This window comes from Macaca thibetana, chromosome 19, assembly GCF_024542745.1.
Source record: "Macaca thibetana thibetana isolate TM-01 chromosome 19, ASM2454274v1, whole genome shotgun sequence".
Classification (NCBI taxonomy): Eukaryota; Metazoa; Chordata; class Mammalia; order Primates; family Cercopithecidae; genus Macaca; species Macaca thibetana.
In genome coordinates this window covers 27693320-27718244 of record NC_065596.1, presented here as the reverse complement: position 1 = coordinate 27718244, position 24925 = coordinate 27693320, and the positions used below count along the sequence as shown (strand labels likewise).

At 55.9% G+C, this 24925-nt stretch overlaps 3 protein-coding genes across 4 annotated transcripts in view; 1 reads left to right on the top strand and 2 right to left on the bottom strand.

Moving 5' to 3' along the window:
• The window catches only part of SAE1 (SUMO1 activating enzyme subunit 1), a 549006-nt gene that overhangs the window by 176182 nt on the left and 347899 nt on the right, over positions 1-24925 (bottom strand). The window lies entirely within an intron of this gene.
• The window catches only part of AP2S1 (adaptor related protein complex 2 subunit sigma 1), a 400774-nt gene that overhangs the window by 185584 nt on the left and 190265 nt on the right, over positions 1-24925 (top strand). The window lies entirely within an intron of this gene.
• Positions 57-24210, bottom strand: NPAS1 (neuronal PAS domain protein 1). Of its 2 annotated transcripts, none has more exons than XM_050772133.1 (12): positions 24033-24210; positions 22840-23003; positions 22151-22386; positions 13125-13198; positions 12744-12833; positions 9349-9517; positions 6675-6790; positions 6273-6433; positions 5310-5416; positions 4722-4869; positions 2976-3070; positions 57-626 (listed from the first exon to the last, which is right to left on the bottom strand). In XM_050772133.1, the coding sequence occupies exons 2-12, from the start codon at positions 22959-22961 to the stop codon at positions 166-168; spliced, it is 1779 nt and encodes a 592-aa protein (XP_050628090.1). In that variant the 5' UTR covers positions 22962-23003; positions 24033-24210; the 3' UTR covers positions 57-165. The 2 variants fall into 2 exon arrangements, with proteins under 2 accessions (XP_050628090.1, XP_050628091.1); XM_050772134.1 differs by having other exon boundaries at positions 6273-6430.

Here is a 24925-nt window from a genome sequence, read left to right as displayed (position 1 = left end):
GACCTGGGGGGAGACCGAAATGGACAGAGGAGCTCACAGCCCGGAGCCCAAACCACTGCAGGGAGAGCTGGCGTTTAATTCTCAGGGCTACGGGCACAGTCGGGCCCGCTGTCCCGGGGGGCCCCCAGTCGTCGCAGGGTCCAGTGCCGGCGGCTCTGCCAGTCCTCAGTCCCCCTTCCGCGGCAGCCTGGTGCCCGCGGGCCCCGGGTAGGGCAGGCCCAGGGGCGGGTAAAAGGCCTCCGGGAGCGCGGGGCCCGGACCCAGCCTCTGCAGGTGCGGGTACACCAGGCCCAGCTCCGCGGGGCCGTAGCGGATGGTGCCGGGCGTGCACAGGCCTCGCACTACCGGTGGCAGGAAGCCCGCGTGCAGGAGGGCGGGCGGGGGGTCCCCGGGAGGCGCCAGGCCCCATGGCCGCACCGGATCCTGCTTCAGGACCCCTGCCCGGATGACAGAGGTGAACTCGGGCCGCGGGGTGGCCGGGTGGCCGGAGGGATCCTCATCGCCACTGTCCTCTGAGCCTTTGGTTTCCCTCGGGCTGGGCTCCATTTTGATGCGTTTGCCCTGGGTCTGGGGGACCTCGTTCTCCGCCGGGGCAGCCTGCTTCCCTTCAGTCGGAGGCTCTAGCTCTGGAAGAGGAAGATGGTCAGGGCCTGTGTGTGTCCCCAGCCCTCAGTCTTCCTGTCTTTGGAATGGAGCTGTGCTCAACGGGACAGACCTGTAGTTCTCAGCTGGGAGTGGTTCTTTTTTTTTTTTTTTTTTTTTTTTTTTTTTTTTGAGAGGGAGTCTTGCCCTGTCCCCCAGGCTGGCGTGCACTAGCACCATCTGGGCTCACTGCAACTTCCGCCTCTGGGGTTCAAGCTATTCTCCTGCCTCAGCCTCCCGAGTAGCTGGGATTACAGGGCACGCCACCACACCCAGCTAATTTTTCTGTTTTAAGTAGAGATGGGGTGTCGCCATGTTGGCCAGACTGGTCTCAGACTCGACCTCAGGTGATCTGCCTGCCTGAGCCTCCCAAAGTGCTGGGATTACAGGCGTGAGCCACTGCGCCCGGCCAGCTGGGAGTGGTTCTGTCCCCAGGAGAGACCTGGCAATGTCTGGAGATATTTTGGGGTGTCACAACTCTGGGGAGGGTACCAATGGCATCTAGAGGGTAGAGACCAAGGATGCTGTTAAATAAACATCCCATAGTGTCCCCTCAACACAGAATCACCTGGCCCTAAAATGTCAGTAGAGCAGAAATCAAGAATCCCAGACCTGTGCTGTTCAATGGAAGTTTCCAGGATAGAGCTTTCTGTGGTAATGGAAATGTTCTACATCCGCACTGTCCCACAAAGCAGCCACTGGCCACATATGTGGCCACTGTGCACGCAAAATGTGGCAGGTGTGTGTGAGGACATGGATTTAAAGTGTTTTTTTCTTTGTTTTTGTTTCTTTGCAAGGCAAGGTGGCTCACGCCTATAATCCCAGCACTTTGGGAGGCTGAGGTGGGTGGATCACCTGAGGTCAGGAGTTTGAGACCAGCCTGGCCAACATGGCGAAACCCTGTCTCTACTAAAAATATTAAATTAGCCGGGCATGGTGGTGGGTGCCTGTATGCCCAGCTACTTGGGAGGCTGAGGCAGGAGAATCGCTTGAACCCAGGAGGCGGAGGTTGCAGTGAGCTGAGATTGTGCTATTGCACTCCAGCCTGGGCAACAAGAGTGAAACTCTGTTCCCCAAAAAAAGTGAATAAATTTTTTTGAGACAAGGTCTCACCCCATCACCCAGGCTGGAGTGCAGTGCAGCCGTCACAGTGCACTGCAACCTCTAACTCCCGGGCTCAAGCAATCCTACCACCTCAGCCTCCTGAGCAGCTAGGACTATGGGTGCGTGCCACCACACCCGGCTTGGCTAATTTTTAAAATATTTTGTTGAGACGGGGTCTCACTATGTTGCCCACGCTGGTCTTGAACTCTTAGGCTAGAGCAGTTCTTTGACCTCGGCCTCCCAACGTTCTGGGTTTACAGGCATAAGCCAACACACCTGGCTTGGATTTTAATTTTTTTTTTTTTTTTTGAGACGGAGTCTCGCTCTATCGCCCAGGCTGGAGTGCAGTGGCCAGGTCTCAGCTCACTGCAAGCTCCGCCTCCCGGGTTCACACCATTCTCCTGCCTCAGCCTCCCGAGTAGCTGGGACTACAGGCGCCCGCCACCTCGCCCGGCTAGTTTTTTGTATTTTTAGTAGAGACGGGGTTTCACCATGTTAGCCAGGATGGTTTTTTTTTTTTTTTTGAGACGGAGTCTTGCTCTGTCACCCAGGCTGGAGTGCAGTGGCGTGATCTCGGCTCACTGCAACCTCTGCCTCCTGGGTTCAAGCGATTCTCCTGCCTCAGCCTCCCAAGTAGCTGGGATTACAGGAGCACGGCACCATGCCCGGCTAATTTTTTGTATTTTAGTAGAGATGGGGTTTCACCGTTATTAGCCAGGATGGTCTCCATCTCCTGACCTCGTGATCTGCCTGCCTCGGTCTCCCAAAGTACTGGGATTACAGACGTGAGTCACCGGCCCGGCCTGGATTTTAAATTTTTTTTTTTTTTTTTGAGACAGAGTCTCGCTCTGTTGCCAGGCTGGAGTACAGTGGTGCAGTCTTGGCTCACTGTAACCTCTGCCTCCCAGCTTCATGCCATTCCAAGCTCCTGCCTCAGCCTCCCAAGTAGCTGGGACTACAGGCGCCCACCACCACGCCCAGCTAATTTTTCTATTTGTAGTAGAGACGGGGTTTCACCATGTTGGTCTCGATCTCTTGACCCTGTGGATCCACCCGCCTCCGCCTCCCAAAGTGCTGGGATTACAGGTGTGAGCCGCTGCGCCCGGCCTGGGTTTTAATTTTAATTGCATATAAGTGGCTGCATGTGGCTAGTGGCTTCTAGAATGGACAGCCGGGACCCAAAGGTTCCTTGGAGCTTCCCAGGGCCTGAGGTGGGAGGTGGGGCTCACCTGTGGGCTCTGGCCCCGGGCTGGATGCCTCCTCACAGGCCACGCTGGCTGGAAGCTGGAAGGCATCCAAAGGAGTTTGGCCACCCTCGGCTTGGCTGGGGACAAGATGGATGCGGTTAGGAGCCAGGGGTCCCTGGCCTCTCAGGACTCCCTCCTGCTTTACCCAACTTGTGGCAGTAAGTGTGGACACCCCTATGGGTAAAGGTGGATCCCCATCCTGAGGCATTTACAGGGCTCATCACCAGATCCCTAAACTCCAGGTTGATTCCTAGCCTGGCGTGGCCCTCGCTCCTAAGGCCAGACCTGGATAGCCAGTGGCCAACTGGATGTCACCACCTGTGTGTCCTCTGGCACCTCATGCCTAGCTGATGTCTGCATCTCCCTTTCAAACCTGCTGTTCCTCTCAGGAGCCCAAATCCGGGCTCAGCAAAGCCAGAGACCTGGGGAGAAGATGGTCTCCTCCCCCATAGAGTCGGGCACTTCCCGGGACTGGCCCCAGCCTCTGCCCTGGTCCTCCAGCGCCCATCTTGTCCCTCAGTGCCTCCTTCATGGCACCTAGAAGGTTTTTTTTTTTTTCTTTTTTTTAATCGGAGTCTCACTCTGTCGCCCAGGCTGGAGTGCAGTGGCATGAACTTGGCTCACTGCAACTTCCGCCTCCCCGGTTCAAGTAATTCTCCTGCCTCAGCCTCCCGAGTAGCTGGGATTACAGGCGCCCGCCACCACACCCGGCTAATTTTATTTTTAGTGGAGACAAGGTTTCACCATCTTGACCAGGCTGGTCTTGAACTCCTGACCTCGTGATCCACCCGCCTTGGCCTCCCAAAGTGCTGGGATTCCAGGCGTGAGCCGCTGCACCTGGCCTAGAAGGGTGTTTTTTCCTTTCTTTTTTTTTTTTGAGACAGGGTTCTCACTCTGTTGCCCAGGCTGGCGTGCAGTGGCATGGTCACAGCTCACTGCAGCCTGGACCTCCTGGGCTCAGGTGATCCTCCCATCTCAGCCTCTGGAGTAGCTGGGACCACAGGTGCATGCCACTGTAACTGGCCAATTTAAAAAAAAAATTTTTTTTATAGAGATGGGACCTCACTTTGTTGCCCAGGCTGGTCTTCAACTGCTGGGCTCAGGCAAACTACCTGCCTCAGCCTCCCAAATTGTTGGGATTACAGGCACGAGCCACCATATCCGGTCTAGAGCAGTCTTTCTAAAAAGCAGATTTGACAATGATCCTCTCCAGCTCTAAAGCTTTCTATGGCTCCCCAGTGCCCCTGCACCAAAAGGCCAGGCCATCATCTTCAGGCTGGTTTCTCACTGCTTTCTACTCCCACCCCAAGCATTACCTTTAGGGTCAGGCTGTTGCTTGGAACCCTTTCTCTGCTTGGAACACCCCTTGCTGCTTCTTTCCATTAGTTGCTCTGCTTTGTGGGCCTCCCCTGGTAAGAGCCTGCCATGGCTCCCCAGTGCCCCAGAGTCAAGAGTTCAGACCCTTCACCTGAGCCTAAGGAGGCTGTGAGCCTGCCCCTGCCTTCCTCAAAAATACTGTCCCCCTCCCCCCTGGTGATTCCTCTGTCTCCTGCCAGCAAGACCGTTCCACTCTGGGCCTCTGCTCTCACCATCTTCCCCCTCCTTCCTCTTCCTATCTGCAGAGGGCTTGTCCCATTCTAGAAGCCCTCTCCGAAGCACCCTCACCGGAGGTGGGGAGAGACAGCAGGGCCCCGAGTCCCCTGTAGGAGGGGTGGGCACAGCCCTCACCTGAGCACGTGGCTGACCCAAAGCACATGGTGCTCCCCGGGGCTCTTCCCGCTCCCGGCCACCGTGGCCACGGATTGCAGCCACACGAAGCCCCCGGTGCGCCGCAGCCAACGGTAGTAACCGGTCATCACCTGACCCTTGTCCAGCACTGGGCCCAGCCCAGGGGTGGGAGAGACGGGAAGGGGTGGGGTGGGGACAGGGACGAGACAGAGAGAGACAGGTGGATAGGAGGAGACAGGCGGAGTGAGAGAGAGCAGGGGAGTGGGCAGGGAGACAGTGGGAAGAAGAGATAAAGGTGAAAGCACAGAGAGAGAGAGGAAGAGTCAGAGAGACTGAGAGGTAGCCCAGCAGTGAGGCGTCTTGGGTGTTTTGGAGACCCCACAGCCCCGCTGACACACCCCCCCCAACATCCTGAGACATCGCTCAGTCTCCTTGCTGCTCTTCCATTGCTAAATGCAGTCCCTGGAGCTGTAGGTGCAGCAGGAGGCACTGTGGGCAGCCCTGCAGAAGGACTTCCAGGGACCAGGGAGTGGGGTACTCGGGTCTGGGGGGTGGTAGGCAGGCATGGTGGGTGGAGGTGGGTCTCACAGTCCACATGGCTCTGGCGGATCCTGGTGGCGTCCTGTCCATGGACGAACTGGTAGCAGCTGCGGCCCACCAGCTCTGAGGGCCCCAGGTCCATGTGGTCGCTGACTCTGGGGGGTGACAGAGAAGAGGGGAGGAGTCCAAGACCATGGGGTGGGGGGAGAGGCAGAGTTGGCGCCAGAGTCACCTGGGGTTCAAACCCTTGCTGTAAAATGGGTGCAATAACAGTGTTGGTGGGCGTGGTGGGTCACACCTGTAATCCCAGCACTTTGGGAGGCTGAGGCATGCGGATCACTTGAGCTCAGGAGTTCGAGACCAGCCTGCCTAAGATGGTAAAATGCTGTCTCTACTAAAAATACAAAAATTAGCTGGTTGTGGTGGTGCACGCCTATAATCCCAGCTACTTGAGAGGCTGAGGCAGGAGAATCACTTGAACCTGGGAGGTGGAGGTTGCAGTGAGCTGAGATCATGTCACTGCACTCCAGCCTGTGTGACAGAGTGAGACTCCGTCTCAAAACAAACCACAAAACAGTGTCTCTCCCAGGGTAGCTGCGAGCATACAGGCAGATGCTAAGTGGCAAGGCCCTAGGCACCCTGGAGGCCTCAGAGCATGGGGCTATTTCAGCTCTTCATTTGTCTCCACGGTGGAGTGCAGGAGAGGAAATGGATGGCAGATGAGAGGCCAGAGAAATGGGCTGAGATAGGCCAAGCTCTGCAGCCCCAGAAGGAGGGCCTGGACCCAAGACACAGCCCTGCTTCCATCCCCAAAGGCACCCCTGGGCCAGGCCTCCGCCCTGGTCCCCTGCCTTCCCTCCCTTCTCTCCATCACCCTGTCCCTCCACTGCTGTCCTGCCTCCCATGGTTCCCCAGTGCCGTACCCTGCAGACCCAGCACTCCGACTTCCCATGTGCCCCCAGATCTCCATTGTGACCCCGATCCACCCGCCACAGCCCCCAACCCCGGTACCTGCTCTCACAGGCAAGGATGGTGAGACCCAGGCTGAGACGGAAGACGATCATGTGTCCGTGGAGTGGCAGCTCAGCCAGGGGGGCCGGGGGCAACGTGTGCCCGAGGGCCACAAGGCCCAGGGCGTGGGCCCGAAGGCGTCCAGTCACGTGGATGACCTGCTGGTGGTGGGCATGGTTGGAGGGGCAAGGCGGACAGGTGGCGGCAAGAGGACCATCACTGGGCTGGGTTCCCGCTGTCCCCCACAGTGCTGGGCACTGTGTGACCCCGCCCAACCCCATTCCCAGACCCAGTTCCCTAAGCCACCTGCAGCCAGTGAAGCCAACAGCCTGGTTCCCTCGGTCACCCTCAGTCAGGGGACATGGCTGGCTGGAATACAGGAGCCTGACTGCTCACACCCACCTTGTACCCCGAGGCCTTGACGTGCAGCCCCCTTTTGGTGAGCGTGGATTTCATTCGGACAAAGAAGGAGCGCTCCTGGACCAGGGAGGAGGGGGGCACCTTGGTGAGGCTGGCCTCTGGGACAGAGAGCGAAGGAAGGTTATGGGGTCCTGAAGAGGAAACACACAGGCCACCCTGACCCTTGCAGAGCCAGCCGGACATAGACACAAGATGCCCACCAGACCACAGCCGCACTCAGAAGCATGCCTGATGACTTTGCAAGCTCATGGGAACAGTATATGGGCTCCCCTATGTGGCAGCCATCCGCATCTTTTTTTTTTGAGACTGAGTATCACTCTGTTGCCAGGCTAGAGTACAGTGACACGATCTCAGCTCACTGCAACTTCCTTCTCCTCAGTTCAAGCAGTTCTCCTGTCTCAGCCTCCCGAGTAGTTGGGATTACAGGCGTGTGCCATCACACCCAGCTAGTTTTTGTATTTTTAATAGAGATGGGGTTTTGGCATGTTGGCCAGGATGGTCTCGATCTCTTGACCTCGTGATCTGCCTGCCTCAGACTCCCAAAGTGCTGGGATTACAGGCGTGAGCCACCGCGCCTGGCCCCATCCACGTCTAATGCTCAAACCGGCCCCGACCCTCCCTTGCTCTGAACCTGCCATAGCTCCCTAGGGCCTTTAGAAGAAAGCCCACCTCTCAAGCCCCATCCTCCAGGTCTCAGCAGAGACTTCTCCTCCAGGAAGCCCTCCCTGACCCCCAGGCTGGGTCAGCCATCCCCTCTGGGTTCCCCTATCCCAGCCCTGCCCCATCTGGGTTGTCACTGTCTGAGGACAGGTCGGTCTCCCCTCACAGGACTGGGAGTCCCAGGTTGGGGGGGGGGGGGCTGGAGCTGTCATGGTCACTACTGTGTCACCAGGACAGGGGCTGGCCCAGAACAGGGGATTGGGGAATAGCAACAAATAAGACTCACAAATGCAGATCCTTCTGTAACCCCCACAAAACAGTCCTAAAAATATACTCACAGATGACCCTGTGCCTCAAACTCAGGTACGAACACAGCCCCGCTCCCCAACAGCCTGCACGTGTCGCAGACATCGCCCCACGCTTGCAAGCACAGCTGATGTCTCAGATGTTTTTGGTGTTAAGCAAACCCAAGATTGGAAAATCCTATTTACAGGATAGTTAGCCTCATAGGCCCCCAACATCTCAGAGCTAAAAAGAGCTGGCAGGGTAATCTGCAGCACCCTCCCTCCCATACACAGTGGGAGTGGAAATTTCCACTGGAGAGAAGGGTTAGGCTTGCTGACCCCGGAGCAGAAAGACCTGGGCTGGAATCCAACTCAATCACTTATAGCTGTGTGACCTGGGGCAATTAACCTCTCTGCGCTGTGCCTCAGTTTTCTGCTGTAAAATGGAGATAACAGTTCCTGCATTGTGGGGCTGTGCTTAAGATTTAATGCCTTTTTTTTTTTTTTTTTTTTTGAGACGGAGTCTTGCTCGGAGTGCAGTGGCGTGATCTCGGCTTACTGCAACTTCCGCCTCCTGGGTTCAAGAGATTCTCCTGCCTCAGCTTCCTGAGTAGTTGGAATTACAGGCGCCCGCCACCATGCCCAGCTAATTTTTGTATTTTTAGTAGAGACGGGGTTTCACCGTGCTGGCCAGGCTGATCTCAAACTCCCGGCCTCAGGTGATCCACCCGCCTCAGCCTCCCAAAGTGCTGGGATTACAGGTGTGAGCCACCGCACCCAGCATTTGTTTGTTTGTTTTGAGACACTGATTCTGTCACCCAGGCTGGCGTCAGTGATGTGATCTCCTCACTGCAACCTCTGTCCCCAAGGCTCAAGCCATCCTGTCACCTCCCAAGTAGCTGGGACCACTGGCATATGTCATCATGCCCAGCTGTTTTTTTTTTCTTTTTGTTGTTTTTTTGGAGACAGAGTCTTGGACTTGCCCAGGCTAGAGTGCAGTGCCACAATCTCTGCTCACTGCAACCTCCATCTCCTGAGTTCAAGTGACTCTCCTGCCTCAGCCTCCCGAGTAGCTGGGACTACAGACACGTGCCACCATACCCAGCTAATTTTTTTTTTTTTTTTTTTTAAAGTAGAGATGGGGTTTCACTATGCAGGCCAGGCTGGTCTCGAACTCCTGACTTCAGGTGATCCACCCGCCTCGGCCTCCCAAAGTGCTGGGGTCACAGGTGTGCGCCAGCACGCCTGGCCTTTTTCGTAATTTTTGTAGAGATAGGGTTTCACTAAGTTGCCCAGGCTGGTCTCCAACTGAGCTCAAGGGATCCGCCCTGCTGGGCCTCCCGAAGTGCTGGGGTTACAGGCGCAAGCCGCCGCACCTGGCCCTAATGTAGTTATGTAATGTGATTATGTATTTAAAGGCACAGCCCAGTGTACATTCCCTATAAGCCTGCCTTGTTATTTACCTAAGCCTCTCCCAACTCCTTTCAGCAGCCTGGGGGGTCTTTCTGTAGCTCAAATCTTTGTGAGCTTGGCAAGCTTAAGGAGCCAAGTCTCACCGCCTCAATTTATACTCCGATTCCTTTTGCAAAGATTAGTTCTACACAGTTCTAACTTCAGTGCTTTTTGTATAAACGCGGCATGGCTGGATACAGTACAGCGGGCGTCCCCCGATCTACCCTCAGACTTCATTATTTGGGAGCCCTTAGAATTACCGATCTCGGGGGTATCCGCAAGCGAAGAGGAAGAGGAGGAGGAAGAGGAGGAGACGGAGGGCGGGGTTGGGGGGCCTGGGGTCGGGGTCCGCAGCCCGAGTTGCTCCAGCACCTCCGAGTGGTCCCCAGGGTGAATGTAGTCGAAGACGCTGCTGCCCGTCATCTCCACCTGCCGGCGAAAGAGGTGAATGCAGGGGGCGGGTGAGGTGCGCGCGCAGTAACTCGCCCGCCCGCTGGGCTCAGCCTCGCCTCATTTGCCTGCATCCAGGTGCGCTTCATGCCAGTGCGTTTTTTTAAGAAAAAAAAAAAATTACCTTTCAAACGGAAGATACCAACTTAGACTCTTCTCGCTTCATATCTGGTGATTAGTAAGGATTTTTCCCCACCCACTCTATTAAGGGGCTGTGTGTGGGAGTAGGGCATGGGTGGGAGGTGTCAGAGCCTCCGTTTACCCAACTCCTGCTTACTCACTGCCACCCCCACACAGCAAACAACTGTGCCCTGGCATGAATCACTGGGTATCCCAGCAGATATGAGATTCAAGATACAAACAGGGGAGTGGTTTTTAAGCTCTTAAAGAGTTAGAGCTTTTCAATCAAACACTTTTACATTCAATTCTACCTCATAAATCTCTCTCCCAGCAGTCCCCTTCTCTCCCTGCCTCCCTTGATCCAGGCCCCCATCTTCTCCCCACTGTGTTTCTGCCCTTGTGTCCTCACTGGTCTTCTGACCTACAGTTCAAAGATGCCTCTGCAAGTTACTTACCTGACCACCATGGCTGCCATGACTCCTATTGCCCCTCAGCTTGGGGATCACATGCTTCCCTCAGTCTCTTATCCCTCTGGGCTCCTCCCCGTCATTAAATCCTCCCCCACACCTGCTCCAACAGCTTCAAGCCTTTACTTCTACTTCTGCTTTTTTTTTTTTTTTTTTTTGACGGAGTTTCGCTCTTGTTGCCCAGGCTGGAGTGCTTGTTGCCTCGGCTTCCCAAAGTGCTGGGATTATGGGCGTGAGCCACCGTGCCCGGCCTTTTTGTTTTGTTCTGTTTTTGAGACAGAGTTTTGCTCTCGTTGCCCAGGCTGGAATGCAATGGGGCAATCTTGGCTCACTGCAACCTCTGCCTCCTGGGTTCAAATGATTCTCCTGCCTCAGCCTCCAGAGTAGCTGGGACTATAGGCATCTGCCATTGCACCCGGCTAATTTTGTATATTTAGTAGAGACCGGGTTTCACCATGTTGCCCAGGCTGGTCTCAAACTCCTGACCTCAGGTGATCTGCCCACCTTTGCCTCCCAAAGTGCTGGGATTACAGGCGTGACCCACCACACCTGGCCAAGCCTTTCCTCCACTCTTCCTCCCTCCCGTCCTCTTGTCCAAATTCCCCTCCTTTTGGTGTTTTCCTCCTCCGGAAATCTCACTGAAAGGCCGCTCACAAGTTGCCAATGCACTGAATTTCCCAAATTTCCTATTTGCAAAAAATATTTGTAAAAATGATCAAAGTTGATAGCAATTTGTATTGGAGGGACCAGCAAAGCTTAAGGTGCCGTGAGATGCCAGTGCTCCAAGGATGGGGCTTTCAGTAGGTCTTCCTGCCCTTCCCCCCCCCCCGCTTTTTTTTTTTTTTTTTGAGATGGAGTTTCGTTCTTGTTGTCCAGGCTGGAGTGCAATGGCACGATCTCGGCTCACTGCAACCTTTACTTCCCGGGTTCAAGTGATTATCCTGCCTCAGACTCCCAAGTAGCTGGGGTTACAGGTGTCCACCACCACACCTGGCTAATTTTGTATTTATTTTTTTTTAGTAGAGAGATGGGGTTTCTCCATGTTGGTCAGGCTGGTCTTGAACTCCCAACCTCAGGTGATTCACCCGCCTCGGCCTCCCAAAGTGCTGGGATTATGGGCGTGAGCCACTATGCCCGGCCATCTGCCCTTCTTTTACTTACTCATTAGCCTCCAACTGCAGGAGCTGGGGTGAAAACAAGAGCTTGAGATAAAGACAGAAATGCAAGCCGATCGGCCGGGCGCGGTGGCTCAAGCCTGTAATCCCAGCACTTTGGGAGGCCGAGGCGGGCGGATCACAAGGTCAGGAGATGGAGACCACAGTGAAACCCCGTCTCTACTAAAAATACAAAAAATTAGCCGGGCGCGGTGGCGGGCGCCTGTAGTCCCAGCTACTCAGGAGGCTGAGGCAGGAGAATGGCGGGAACCCGGGAGGCGGAGCTTGCAGTGAGCCGAGATCGCGCCACTGCACTCCAGACTGGGCAACAGCGTGAGACTCCGTCTCAAAAAAAAAAAAAAAAAAAAAAAAAAAAAAAAAAAAAAAAAAATGAAATGCAAGCCGATCAACCAGAACACCACAAAAACCTTCCAAAGCTGGTAAACCTCAATACCTCAATCCCTTCCAATACTAATTACTCTAAACCTTTTTCTTTTCTTTTTCTTTTTCTTTTTTAAAGGCAGAGCCTCACTTTATTGTCCAGGTTGGAGTATAGTGGCTCCATCACGGCTCACTGCAGCCTTGACCCCGTGGGCTCAAGCAATCCTCCCATCTTAACCTCCTGAGTAGCTAGGACAACAGTGTGCCACCATGCCTGCCTAATTTCTAAGTTTTTTTGTAGAGATGGAGGGGGTGGTAGTGGTGGGATGTCTCACTGTGTTGCCCAGGCTGGTTTTGAATTCCTGGCCTCAAGTGATCCTCCTGCCTCAGCCTCCCAAAGTGTTGGGATTACAGGCATGAGCCGGTGTGCTGGGCCTGTAAACCTTTAAAATTGTTAAGAGGAAACAAGTGTTGGCAAATATGGTGCATCTGGCCCGCCAGTAATTGGCAAACTGATCTTTCGGCGAACCTGCTTTCCTCAGATCTACCTGTTACTTTAACAGCCTTCCTGAGCCGGGCACAGTGGCTCATGCTGTAATCCTAGCACTTTGGGAGGCCGAGGTGGGTGGATCACGAGATCAGGAGATCTAGACTATCCTGGCTAACATGGTAAAACCCCGTCTCTACTAAAATTACAAAAAGTTAGCCGGGTGTGGTGGCATGTGCCTATAGTCCCAGCTACTCGGGAGGCTGAGGCAGGAGAATTGTTTGAACCTGGGAGGTGGAGGTTGTACTGAGCCGAGATCGCGCCACTGCACTCCAGCTTGGGCAACAAGAGCAAAACTCCATCTCAAAAAAATAAAAAAAATTAAAAAATAAAAACAAAAATTGGCCCTTCTCTGCCTTCGAGGATGAACTGTGTTGGGTGGCATGTGGGTTGCCAAGGAACACACTTTGGGGACCACAGAGATCCAGTCCATTTTTCTTGCTGCAGTGGTGAGGCCAGGAGAGAGGAAGGGCATGCATGGGCCTGGCAAGGGAGATGGTGGCTGAGCCAATCCAGGCCCACTGGGGGTCCCTTACCTGTGAGAGACCCAGATAGATGGAGACTGTCTCTGAGATGTAGAGGAATTTTCCTTCCTGGTTCAAGGCGAACACAAAGCCATCCAGGGACTAGAGCCGGGAGAGACAGGCAGGGGGAAGGGTGGACCTGTTGTCCCTCTGTCCAGCCACCAAGTGGTAAGAGGTTCTGAAACCTGGGTCTCCGCCTGAGGTGGACTGTTCTGGTGGGGAGGGGGCTTCAGTGGTCCTCGGAAGGCGCAGGGAATGGGGGGGATCTTGAGCATTCGGCTTCCCAGTCCAGGTTCCCCCAACCATGGATGGATGCTGAAGAGGCTGCTGTTCTCCAGAGTCGGCCGCTAGGTGGCGGCAAGGAGCAGCAGGGAGGGAAGGGGCCTCACTCACCTGCAAGATGTGACCTCCCAGGTGCTGCTCGAAGACTTCGGAGACCAGCGCTGCGGGGCCGCGGCGGCCTGGGCCTGGGGGCAGATGGAAGGATGAAGCCTGTTAGTCTGGCTGACCCTGCCCAGGGCAGGTCCCCCGGGAGCCAGTCTACAAACCTCCCTCTCTTCCCCTAAGGCCTGTAGACATCTTGGGGTATCGGGGCACCCATGGGGGAGAGACCTGGGGCGTGGGACACAGGTGGGTGCGACAGTGAGTGACAGACTGACTCAAAGAGACAGACGGGCCAGGGGGTGCACAGAGGGACTCATTCATTCGTCCACCCATTCATTCACAAAAACTCCCTGAATATCTACTCTCCCTATGGTCCTGCACTAGGCATTGCTGGGCGTGCAATGGCGACCAGGACAGCCCAGCAACCCCCGCACTCCTACTGGGCTCTCAGACCAGAGACAGTTGAACAGCAAGGAAGAAACTAACATCTCTGCTTAGGGATCCCATAAAAATCAATAAATAAGAAACCAACAGACTGGGTGAGGTGGCTCACACCTGTAATTCCAGCACTTTGGGAGGCCGAGGCGGGTGGATCACAAGGTCAGGGGTTCGAGACCAGCCTGGCCAATATGGTGAAACCCCGTTTCTACTAAAAATAAAAAAAATTATCCGGGTGTGGAGGTGGGCACCTGTAGTCTCAGCTACTTGGGAGGTTGAGGCAGGAGAATTGCTTGAACCTGGGAGGCAGAGGTTGCATTGAGCCGAGATCACGCCACTGCACTCCAGCCTGGACAACAGTGCTAGACTCCGTCTCAAAAAAAAGGAAGAAAGAAAAGAAACCAACAGCCTGGGCGAGGTGGCTCATGCCTGTAATGCAAGCACTTTGGGAGGCCGAGGCAGACAGATCACTTGAGGTCAGGAGTTTGAGACCAGCCTGGCCAACATGGTGAAACCTGTCCCTACTAAAAACACAAAAAAATTAGCTGGATGTCGTGGCGTGGGCCTGTAATTCCAGCTACTCAGGAGCCTAGGTGGGAGGATCACTTGAACCTGGGAGGCGGAGGTTGCAGTGAGTCGAGATCATGCCACTGCACTGCAACCTGGGCAACAAAGTGAAACTCCATCTCTTAAAAAAAAAAAAAAAAAAAAAAAAAAAAAAAAGACAAAAAGAAAGAAACTAACAAATACAGAATTACCTTTTGTGGCCAGTGTTATGGAGAATGAAATAGGTGGTACAAAATGGACAGTAATGGGGTAAGGGCTGTGGAAGGAGGGAACATTTGAGCTCAGACCTGAAGGATGAGAAGGAGGCAGAGAGGAGACTGAGAGACAGAGACAGAGGGATATAAAGGAATAGAAGGAGATAGAGACTTTACAACTCAACAACAAAAAGACAATTCAAAAATGGGCTAAGGGGCCCAGTGCGGTGGCTCATGCCTGTAATCCCGACACTCTGGGAGGCCGAAGTGGGTGCATCCCCTGAGGTCAGGAGTTCGAGACCAGCCTGGCCAATATGATGAAACCCCAAAATTTCTCTACGAAACCGCAATGATGAAACCCCAAAAATTTGCTACAAAAATTAGCCGGGCATGATGGCGGGTGCCTGTAATCCCACCTACTCGGGAGGCCGAGGCAGGATAAATCACTTGAACCCAGGAGGTGGAGGTTGCAATGAGCTGAGTTACGGCCATTGCACTGCAGCCTGGGTGACAGAGTGAGACTCCGTCTTGGAAAAAAAAAAAAGGCAAAGGGCCAGGCATAGTGGCTCATACCTGTGATCTCAGCATTTTGGGAGGCTGAAGTGGGAGGATTGCTTGAGCCCAAGAGATCGAGACCAGCCTGGGCAACACAGTGAGACCTCATCTCTACAAAAAATATATTTTTAAAAATGGGCAAAGGACTTAAATAGATATTTCTCCAAAGATGATATACAAATGGCCAATAAGCACATGAAAAGATACTCAACATTAGTCATTATGAAAATGAAAATCAAAACCACAATGAGACACCACTCCACACCCGCTAGGATGGCTAGCATCAACAAGATAGTGGCCAGGCGCAGTGGCTCACGCCTGTAATCCCAGCACTTTGGGAGGCCGAGGTGGGCAGATCACAAGGTCAAGAGTTTGAGACCAGCCTGGCCAACATGGTGAAACCTTAACTCTACTAAAAATACAAAAATTATCTGGGCGTGGTGGCATGCACCTGTAATCCCAGCTAGTCAGGAGGCTGAGGCAGAAGAATCCCTGGAACCCAGGAGGTGAGTCGAGATTATGCCACTGCACACCAGCCTGGGCGACAGAGCGAGACTCCATCTCAAAAAACAAACCAAACCAAACCAAAACAAAAAAAACACAGAAAGTAAGTATTGGTAAGGATGTGGTGAAACTGGAACCCTTGTACATTGCTGGTGGGAATGTAAAATTGTACAGCCCCCATGGAAAACAATTTGGTGGTTTCTCAATAAGTTAACATAGAATTCTCTCTCCTTTTTTTTTTTTTTTTGAGACGGAGTCTCACTCTGTCGCCCAGGCTGGAGTGCAGTGGCGCAATCTCGGCTCACTGCAAGCTCTGCCTCCCGGGTTCACGCCATTCTCCTGCCTCAGCCTCCCGAGTAGCTGGGATTACAGGTGCCCACCACCACACTTGGCTAATTTTTTGTATTTTCAGTAGAGACGGGGTTTCACCGTGTTAGCCAGGATGGTCTTGACCTCCTGACCTCGTGATCCGCCCGCCTCGGCCTCCCAAAGTGCTGGGATTACAGGCGTGAGCCACCGCGTCCAGCCAAGTGCCTGCTTCTTATGGGGCTAAGGGACCAGGTCTCCTGTCAGGCCCCAGCACTTCCCCTCCCTGGTTGTGTGCCCTGGGACCAGCCTCTCTGTCTCCCTGTGCCTCAGTGTCCTCCTCTGTCAAGCGGGTTTGCCAGGAGCGGTGACTTCCCAGGCTGGTCACACATTCAGTCCACTTAACAGACAGAAAGGACCTGGCTGGGGCCTGGCAGAAGCAGATGCTGCGGCACAGAGCCGGGACTGGTATTAATAGTGTGATTACTATTGTTATTATCCGACCATCAAAACACCAGGAGGCAAAACCCCGCCCCTCCCCCATGGGCGCGCAGCCCCCGCATCCCCAGCCCCCTAGTGTCTGGGCTGAGCTTCCTCCTCCTGGGAGTACCCCACACCCTCCTGGCTGTTCCTCCCTGCCTCCACCTCCGCCTGGAGCTCCAGGAACAATTACTGGGGGGCTGGGGGGGTGACGGGGACCCCCTCCCTCAAGATACAGCTCGGAACCAGCCGGGTGACAGGCAGGAACAATGCTGCCTGCTAATTGTCGCAATTTTCCCCTGTCATTTTTGCTAATTCCTTCATTTTCCCTCTCCCAGGATCAGCCTGGGTCAGACTGAACCGCTGCAATTAACAACATTAACGGGCGCGGCGGGACTGGGGGCTGTGCTGGGGGGGGCTTGGGGACCTGCTCTTTCCCATACACGGGTCCAGTGCCCTGTGAAGGGGACCCCCAGAGACTCCTTCTGATCACTGACTGATGTGTCTTTTTACCCCCAGCCTCCACCTCCCGATCCCACCAACTCCCCGGTGCCTCCCACTGTTTCCTCCTTTCCCTCTCCCCTCAAAATGTCCCCACTCCCCTGTCCCCCACATTCAGCAGGAGACTTTTCAGCACTTCCACATCCGCCCTCCCATGTCCAGAACCCAAACATCACTCATCCATTTAACAAACACTTGCTGTGGTTCTTATCAGAGCCTGCTCAGTGTCCTCATCTCCTGCACAGAAAGGGAGCATGAGGAGCAGAGAGACGGGAGACCAGGGGCAGACAGAGGGGCCCAGGGACAGAGAGGGGGGACACAGGGGCAGAGAGATGGGAGACCAGGGGCAGACAGAGGGGGGCCCAGGGACAGAGAGAGGGGGACACAGGGGCAGAGAGATGGGAGACCAGGGGCAGACAGAGGGGGACCCAGGGACAGAGAGGGAGGGACCTGGTGGGAGAGAGAGGGAGGACCTGGTGGCAGAGTTGGTGGGGGAGACGCAAGGGCAGAGAGAGGGGGACCCAGGGGCAGAGAGAGTGGGAAACTGGGTGGAGAGGGGGGACCAGGGGCAAAGGGCAGAAGCCAAGACCTCTTCCAGGTTCCCAGGTCTCCCCTGTCACCTGCCCTTCTCAGCTGCCCTGAGGGGATGTGTTGACCCTGGGGCCTGGAGAGAAGAGGCTGGGGCTTCATCGCCCAGGGAAGTCGGGGAGAGGGTCCTTCACATGCCCCATCGTCAAAGCGCTGCAGGTCTGAGGGCTGCATGGGGGTGAGCACCATGGGGTGGGGCGGTGCCGGGTCACCTCTGCCTTTACTTTCCTCAGCCTCATCTGTAAAACTGGTCTACAGTGATAGAGCTGAATAGGCTAGTGCATACAGTAGGTGCCTAATACTGGGAGTCATGCCACCATTCACCATTCTCTTTTTTTTTTTTTTTTTGAGACGGAGTCTAGCTCTGACACCCAGGCTGCAGTGCAGTGGCGTGATCTCAGCTCACCGAAATCTCTGCCTCCAGGTTCCAGCGATTCTCCTGCCTCAGCCTCCCAAGTAGCTGGGATTACAGGTGCACACCACCACAGATGGCTAATTTTTGTATTTTTAGTTGAGACGGGGTTTCACCATATTGGTCAGGCTTGTCTCGAACTCCTGACCTCAGGTGATCCATCCACCTCGGCCTCACAAAGTGCTGGGATTACAGGTGTGAGCTGAGTGCTTTTACAGGTGCTTTTCTTTTCAGTATGACTACAGATAACATCAGGGCACCTCTGCCTTTTCTGGTGGTTTCTTGGAGGCCGCCCTCTGTGTCTCTCACACCCACATGCATTTTAAGCAAGTCTCAGGGGTTGGACCTGACCATGTCACCTGTGTCCCACCACCCATGGCCCCAGCCCAGTCTAGCTGCCCACCACACCCTCATCCTCACTGGGCTCCTACTTCCGCCCTCACCACCTCCGTGACTCCCCTCTCACTGCGGGTAACATCCAAACCCCTACCACTGTGCATGAGGCTCTGCACCCAGCAAGCTGATCCCTGCCTGCTTCAGGGCCTTTGCCCTTCTGTTCCCTCTGCTGAGCCACTCTCTTCCAGCTTTTCTCACAGCTGCTCCCACACCTCTTTGGAGCCTCAGCTCAAAGATTACTTCCTTGGCTGGGCCCAGTGGCTTACACCTGTAATCCCAGCACTCTTTGGGAGGCCAAGGTTGGCAAATCATTTGATCCCAGGAATGTGAGACCAGCTTGGGCAACATGGTAAGACCTCGTCTCTATACAAAATGCGAAAAGTAGCTAGGCGTGGTGGCATGTGCCTGTAGTCCTGGCTACTTGGAAGGCTGAAGTGGGAGGCTCTCTTGAGCCCAGCAGGCAGAGGCTGCAGTGAACCAAGATTGTACCACTGCATTCCAGCCTGGGCGACAGAGCAAGACCCTGTCTCAAAAAAATTTAAAAAGGGCCAGGCGCGGTGGCTCATGCCTGTAATCCCAGCACTTCGGGAGGCTGAGGCGGGTGGATCACCTGAGGTCGGGAGTTCGAGACCAGGCTGACCAACATGGAGAAACCCCGTCTCTACTAAAAATACAAAACTAGCCGGGCGTGGTGGCACATGCCTGTAATCGCAGCTACTAGGGAGGCTGAAGCAGGAGAATCACTTGAACCCAGGAGGTGGAGGTTGCGGTGAGCCGAGGTCATACCATTGTACTCGTCTGGGCAACAAGAGTGAAACTCCGTCTATAAATAAATAAATAAATAAATAAAGATGTCACCCCTCCTTCCCTCAACTGCCACAGTCACTCAACAATTTAGTAAGCCCTCATTGTGTCCCAGATGCTATTCCAGGCTCAGCAACCAAGGGGCTGTTAGTGAATGACACAAAATAACAAGATAAATACAGAGTGTCAGATGACAATAAGTGCTATGGGAAGAAAGAAGGCCGTAAAAGCCGGGCGCGGTGGCTCATGCCTGCAATCCCAGCACTTTGGGAGGATAAGGAGGTTAGGAGTTCGAGACCAGCCTGGCCAACATGGTGAAACCCCCTCTCTACTAAAAATACAAAAAATTAGCTGGGCGTGGTGGCGGGCACCTGTAATCCTAGCTATTCAGGAGGTTGAGTCAGGAGAATTGCTTGAACCCTGGAGGCAGAGGTTGTACCACTGCACTCCAGCCTGGGCAACAAGAACAAAACTGCGTTAAAAAAAAAAAAAAAAAGGAATGGGGGATGCTGACGTGAGATTTAGGCTGTCTCCTCTCCAGACTCAGACGCTCAGGGCTAGACTCAAACATCTGTTGTCCCATTTCGCAGATGGTGGACTGAGGCTTAGCGAGGCAGAGACCTAGAACCCATTCCTGTAGACCTACAGACCACATATGATGGTTGAGAGGTTGGGGCCAGGTCATCTGGGTTTGAATCCCAGCTGTGTGACCTTGGGCAAACACATCTGTAACTTGGGAACCATGATAGTGCCTCCCTCTGAAAAAGAGTTATTTTGTATACAGGGCTTATCACAGGGTCTGATGCATACATTCTATATGATCACTATTGTTGTTATTATTTTAGGTACTGGGTCTTGCTCTGTTGCCCAGGCTGGAGTGCAGTGGCCTGATCACGACTCACTGCAGCCTCAACCTCCTCAGCTCAAGCAATCCTCCCACCTCAGCCTCTTCAGTATCAGGGACCACAGGCGGGCGCCACCAAACCTGACTTATTTATTTATTTATTTATTTTTATTTTATATATTTTTTGAGACAGAATCTTGCTCTGTCACTAGTCTGGAGTGCAGTGGCGCGATCTCGGCTCACTGCAATCTTCGCCTCCTGGGTTCAAGCAATTCCCCTGCCTCAGCCTACTGAGTAGCGGGGACTACAGGCACATGCCACCGTGCCCAGCTAATTCTTTGTATTTTAGTAGAGACGGGGTTTTACCATGTTGGCCAGGATGGTCTCGAACTCCTGACCTCGTGATCTGCCCGCCTTGGCCTCCCAAAGTGCTGGGATTACAGGCGTGAGCCACTGCGCTCACTCGGCCAGTATTTTTATTTTTGTAGGGGCAGGGTTTTGTTATATTGCCCAGGGTTTTGCTATGTTGCCCTGGCTGGTCTCGAACTCCTGGCCTAAAGCGAGTTCGAGACCCCACCTTGGCGCCCCAAAGTGCTGGGATTACGGATGTGAGCCATGGTGCCCAGCTTATTACTGAGGAGGGCATGGGAGTCCCCTCCCCTTCAGAGAGTGTGACCGACTGCTCTGCTCTGTGGCTTCAGCTAAAACGCTGTCCTCAGCTCCTCCTCTGAACTATGGAAGCAGGTGCTTGGCCTCTTGTTAGGGACTCTGTAGAGCTAGAAATGCCCCTGATCCCCGATTTCCCAATTTTGGGACTATAGGAGTCCACGCAGTACCAAGCACCCCCACACTGTCCTGACCCTACTTCCACTTGGCACCGTGGCCCAAATGGGGTCGATTAAGTCCATGCTGTGCCACGTCAGTGCTGTGACCTCAGCCAGCCCCTGATGTCTCTGAGCCCCGGAATGCCCATCCAGGTAATGGGGGGCTGGACGCCGCCGGGGCTCTCTTAGCCCCCGCCTTCCCCCCCTCCAGCTCGGGGACAATAGACAAGATGTTTATCCCCCGCCGGCGCACATGTTGTTCGCGGTAATGACAGTAATCAGCGGCGCTAATGCCGCATTCTCTCCGCGCCAGTCAATTCGCCTAATTACCGCCTGGGAAGCCGGATTATTTAAATTTAAATGGTGATTTATTGCGAGCTTAATCAATGCTATTTTCTCTCCCCCCTCTTCCCCTGGGACGGGGCAGGAGGGGAATTGGAGCCCCTCCAACCCCACCCTAAGGACACCCTCTTCTCCTGGAGGGGTGGGGACAGGGGTAGCCTGGGGTGCCCTGAGACTTCAGATAAACACCACTCACACCTTATCCTCATAACCGCAAAGCTGTAACAAACACATAAAATAGAAGTAATAATAACAACATAACAACACTTCTATGTCTCAATAATAAAGTCTGAGTAATAATAATAAGCTTAGATATTTATCTGTATCTTACAGAGTTTATATTTTTACATATTCTAGATTATACTACTTTGCCTATTTCTTTATTGTGCCTTGGCCACTAGGATGCCAGCCGCTCCGGGGCAGGGACTTCTGTCTAGTTTGTTTCTCCTGCTGGATCCCAGCGCTCAGAAAAGTGCCAGACAGGCAGGAAATGCTCCAAAAGCGGCAGCCCCCACCGCCCCCTCCTCCACGCCCCGAACCCCTCCAGCAGCCCTGCAGGTCACTGCTGCTAACAGCATTGGCAGCATAGCGGTGGCTTGCTCTGAGCTAGGCACTTCCAGGGACTTTGCAAATATGACCTGGTTGATTCTCTGCTCAGCCCCCTGGGGGAGGTTGGACCGTTTGTCCCACTTCACATTAAGGCACAGAGAAGTGAGGCGACCTGCCCGGGGTGGCAAATCTGGGGGGTGGCTGCGCGGCGACAGCAACATGGGGCATCTTCCCGAAGTTCCCCATCTCATCCGCCACATCATACTATCTCCCTCTTGCTCCTCCAACTGGGGGCCCAGACTGTACAGTCCTTGCGTCCCCTCTGGGGCCCCTCAGGTCTGGCTCCAGGGTCTCTCGCCCATTAGCGAGTGGGCGTCCCAAGTCAGGGTGGGTCTCCTCTGTCCTGCTCATGCAGCTGGGAGTCTCTTTGGTTGTAATAATGATTCCTCTCTCCTAATAAAATACAGGAATAGCATTTACCAGTGACCCCTAGCACTGCCAGGACCTTGTTTAGGGCAGAATTCACGAAATCTTCCCAACCTCTGGCGCCCATTTGACAGTTTAATAAACTGAGGCTTGAAGAGCAGAAGCCACCTGATAGGGGCACGCAAAAGTCCTGGCTGACTCCAGAGACAAGCATCTGGGAGAGGGCAGATCCGCAGCTCAGACCCGGGCTGCAGTGACTTGGCCACCGGGGCCCTGGGACCCTTGCACCGCGCATGCGCACTCACCGAGGCCAGCTGGCGGCCCCGCGGCTCTCAGCCCCCAGGGCGGCGCCCCCAGCGCGGCGAACCTGCGCAGGCGGAGGTAGGTGACGCTGAGGCGCACGATGGAGGCCTTGTCCAGCTGGCTCGAGATGGCGCCGGGCAGCGGGAGAAGCTTGGCCAGCTCGAAGAACTCCAGGTTCTCTTTCCCGCGCCGCGAGCGCGCCGCGTTCCGGGACTTCTCCTTGCGCTGCGCCTGCAGGCTGGGCGGGCGGCGCGGAGGAGGTGTCTGCGGGGTCCCGGGGCTCAGGGGCGTGGGAACTGGGGGCGAGCCCCGCCTCCCGGGGCCTTGGGAACGGGACCGGACATTGGGAGTGGATTCTACACCTCTGCAGGTGGGAGCAGACCGGAGTGTGGATTCTACACTTCGGCCCAGGGACAGAACCTCGAGTGTCAATTCTTGGGGGAAGGAGGAGGAAGGGCGAGAGATTAAAGATGTTGGGCGTGAATTCTGAGGACCGGGACTAGAAGCTGAACGCAGGAGAGCGGGCTCAGGACGGTAGTTAACTCAAGGTAAGACCCAGCCCCAAGGGGCGGGGCAGGGAGCTGGGTGTGAACTGCCCCTTGGCATGGAGACAGAACATCGGGTGTGAATTGGTCCCGGGGACTCCTCCCCGGGGGCGGGGCCGCGGCCAGGAGGGCGGGGCTTTGCTCACCATGGTCCGGACGGCGCCTTGACCATCAGCCCGGGTAGAAAGTCCCACGGGACGCTGGCGCCGCGGCCTCCCACGCATTTGACCTCGCTTCCGCCGCCACTGCCGGGATAGGGGGCCGCCATCTCCGGGGGGCTTGCTCAGGCGGGCTCCGAGTCCCGAGTCTCCTGCAGCAGGAGGGGGTCAGAGGCAGCGCTCAGTGCCCTCGGGAGACCTAGGGAAACTGAGATCCGTGCGGGGCTCAGGGTCCCAGCAAGGAGCTGGGGACGGGGGCTGGATGGTGCCTCAGTTTCCCCTCCCTGGAGGCCTCGGTCCAGAGGCCGCAGCTCCCACCCTAGCCGGCCCGGGGCTGGCGCTCCGGGTGAGGACGTGCCCCGCCGCCGCCTCCCCCGCGCCGCCCGCCAGCGCGCCCGCCTCACGCCCGCGCCGGGCCGGCTCCCGCATACCAATGGGCGCACGCGGCGCGCATACGGATCGAACCGGCCCGCGCGCTGCGTGCCAAGCATGCCCAAGCCGGGCGGGGGGCGGGCGCCTCCTGGGCCAGGTACGCACCGCTCCAGCCCCCGGAGCCCTCTGCCCCGGGGACCCGCCCCCCAAGCCCATCACCGGAGTCTTGACTCCGCGAATCTGCAGTCTGTTTCCCTGGCTGGGCTAAGGAGGCAGGGGGCAGAGGGCAGGGACCCCCATCCTGTGTCCTGCCCAGGGATCACCCCCAGCCTCTCGGGGTGGCGCCAGGTGTCCGGACCGCCACAGCCCCACGACCACAACTTCCTCCCTGAAGACCCCGGGGCGCCAGCCCCAGCCCCAGACGCAGCCGCCACAGCTTCTGCCCCAGGACGCCCCCAGGATTGACCCGACACGCAGGGACCAGGTGTCCTGGTCTCCTGATGCCCTAGAACCAGGAACGTTTGCAGTTAGGTCTTCATTCCTCCAGGACCAGGCGCTCAGAACACCCCCTAAATGCAGGTACCAGGCCGCCCCCAAACCTCCCAGCCAGGTGTCCAGATGCCCCAAACCCCCGCGTCCAGGTCTCCCAGCCCCAGATTTCTCCAGGACCCAAACACCCGTGCGCCCCTTCCCCCAGCCTCGGGATACCCTCGTCCCGACCCCGTAGCCCCCAGGACACTGGAGTTCCAGCCCCCCATTCCTCCGGGACCCAGAAGTCCCCCTCCTGCCAGCCTGCAAGCTTCCCCTACCCGCAGGACCGTCAGTCCGGTTACTTGGCCGCAGAGCAAGCTCCGGGCGCGGCGTGGGGCCGGCCGGGCAGCGTGGAGGGGCCGCTCCATAGACCCCGGGGCGCGCGGGGCGCAGCGAGACGCGCGGGCTGTGGCGCCTGGCTCTCGGCGCCCACCTCGGCCTCGCAGACTTGGAGACGCGCGGCCAGCGCTGGCGGGCGGGGGCGGGGTCTGCCGGAGCCCCGCCCGCCGCGTCTCCGCCCCCGGACCCGCCCCGCTCGCTTTTCCCTGGTAGGGGGCCCAGCTACCCTGGGGTCCGAGTTCCCTCGCCCCACGGTAACGTCGGGGGTCAGAATGAGAACCTCGGATCGGAGCTTCCCCACCCCAAGAGGGGAACACCGGAGTCCGGGCACTGTCTCTACACCCCTTCAGGAGGCAGCTAGTGCCCCAGAAGCCCCTCGGGACAAGACGGGTACCCTGCACCCGAGCCCCCTGTACGAGTGGAGACTCAGACATCAGTGCTCCCTCCAGGGATGCAAATTCGAGACCCTCCCTTTCCGCGAGAGAACCCTGGGTGTCAGCACACTCTCCCCACACAGGGCTGGGACCTCGCATCCAAACCCAACCTGCCCTACAAGGGGGACATACTCCTCCCTCGTCAGGGACCAGGATCCAGCCCTCTAAGGAGCTCCAGAGACCAGGATCCTGGCGTCTTATCTCCATCCCCCGCCGCAGGGACGGGAACCCTGACATCCAAGCTCCCCATTAGATCATAAATGGGAACTGAGGGGTTGTAGCACCTCGCACAGAAGACAGGGACCCAGGTGTCCAAGCCAGGCCTTCTTCAGTCTGCTGGGAGGTCCTACACTTCTCCTAGCTCGTTCCACTTCCTGTTCTCAGGATGCTGCCTGGCA

Excerpts from the sequence above, each read along its gene's own strand:
- NPAS1 (XM_050772133.1), bottom strand. The coding sequence starts at position 22,961 with ATGGCGGCCCCCTATCCCGGCAGTGGCGGCGGAAGCGAGGTCAAATGC. Across the intron at positions 13,199-22,150 it reads GGGGCCGCCAGCTGGCCTCG|GCCCAGGCCGCCGCGGCCCC; the intron begins GTGAGTGCGCAT and ends ATCTGCCCCCAG. Across the intron at positions 5,417-6,272 it reads ATCCTTGCCTGTGAGAGCAG|AGTCAGCGACCACATGGACC; the intron begins GTACCGGGGTTG and ends GTCACCCCCCAG.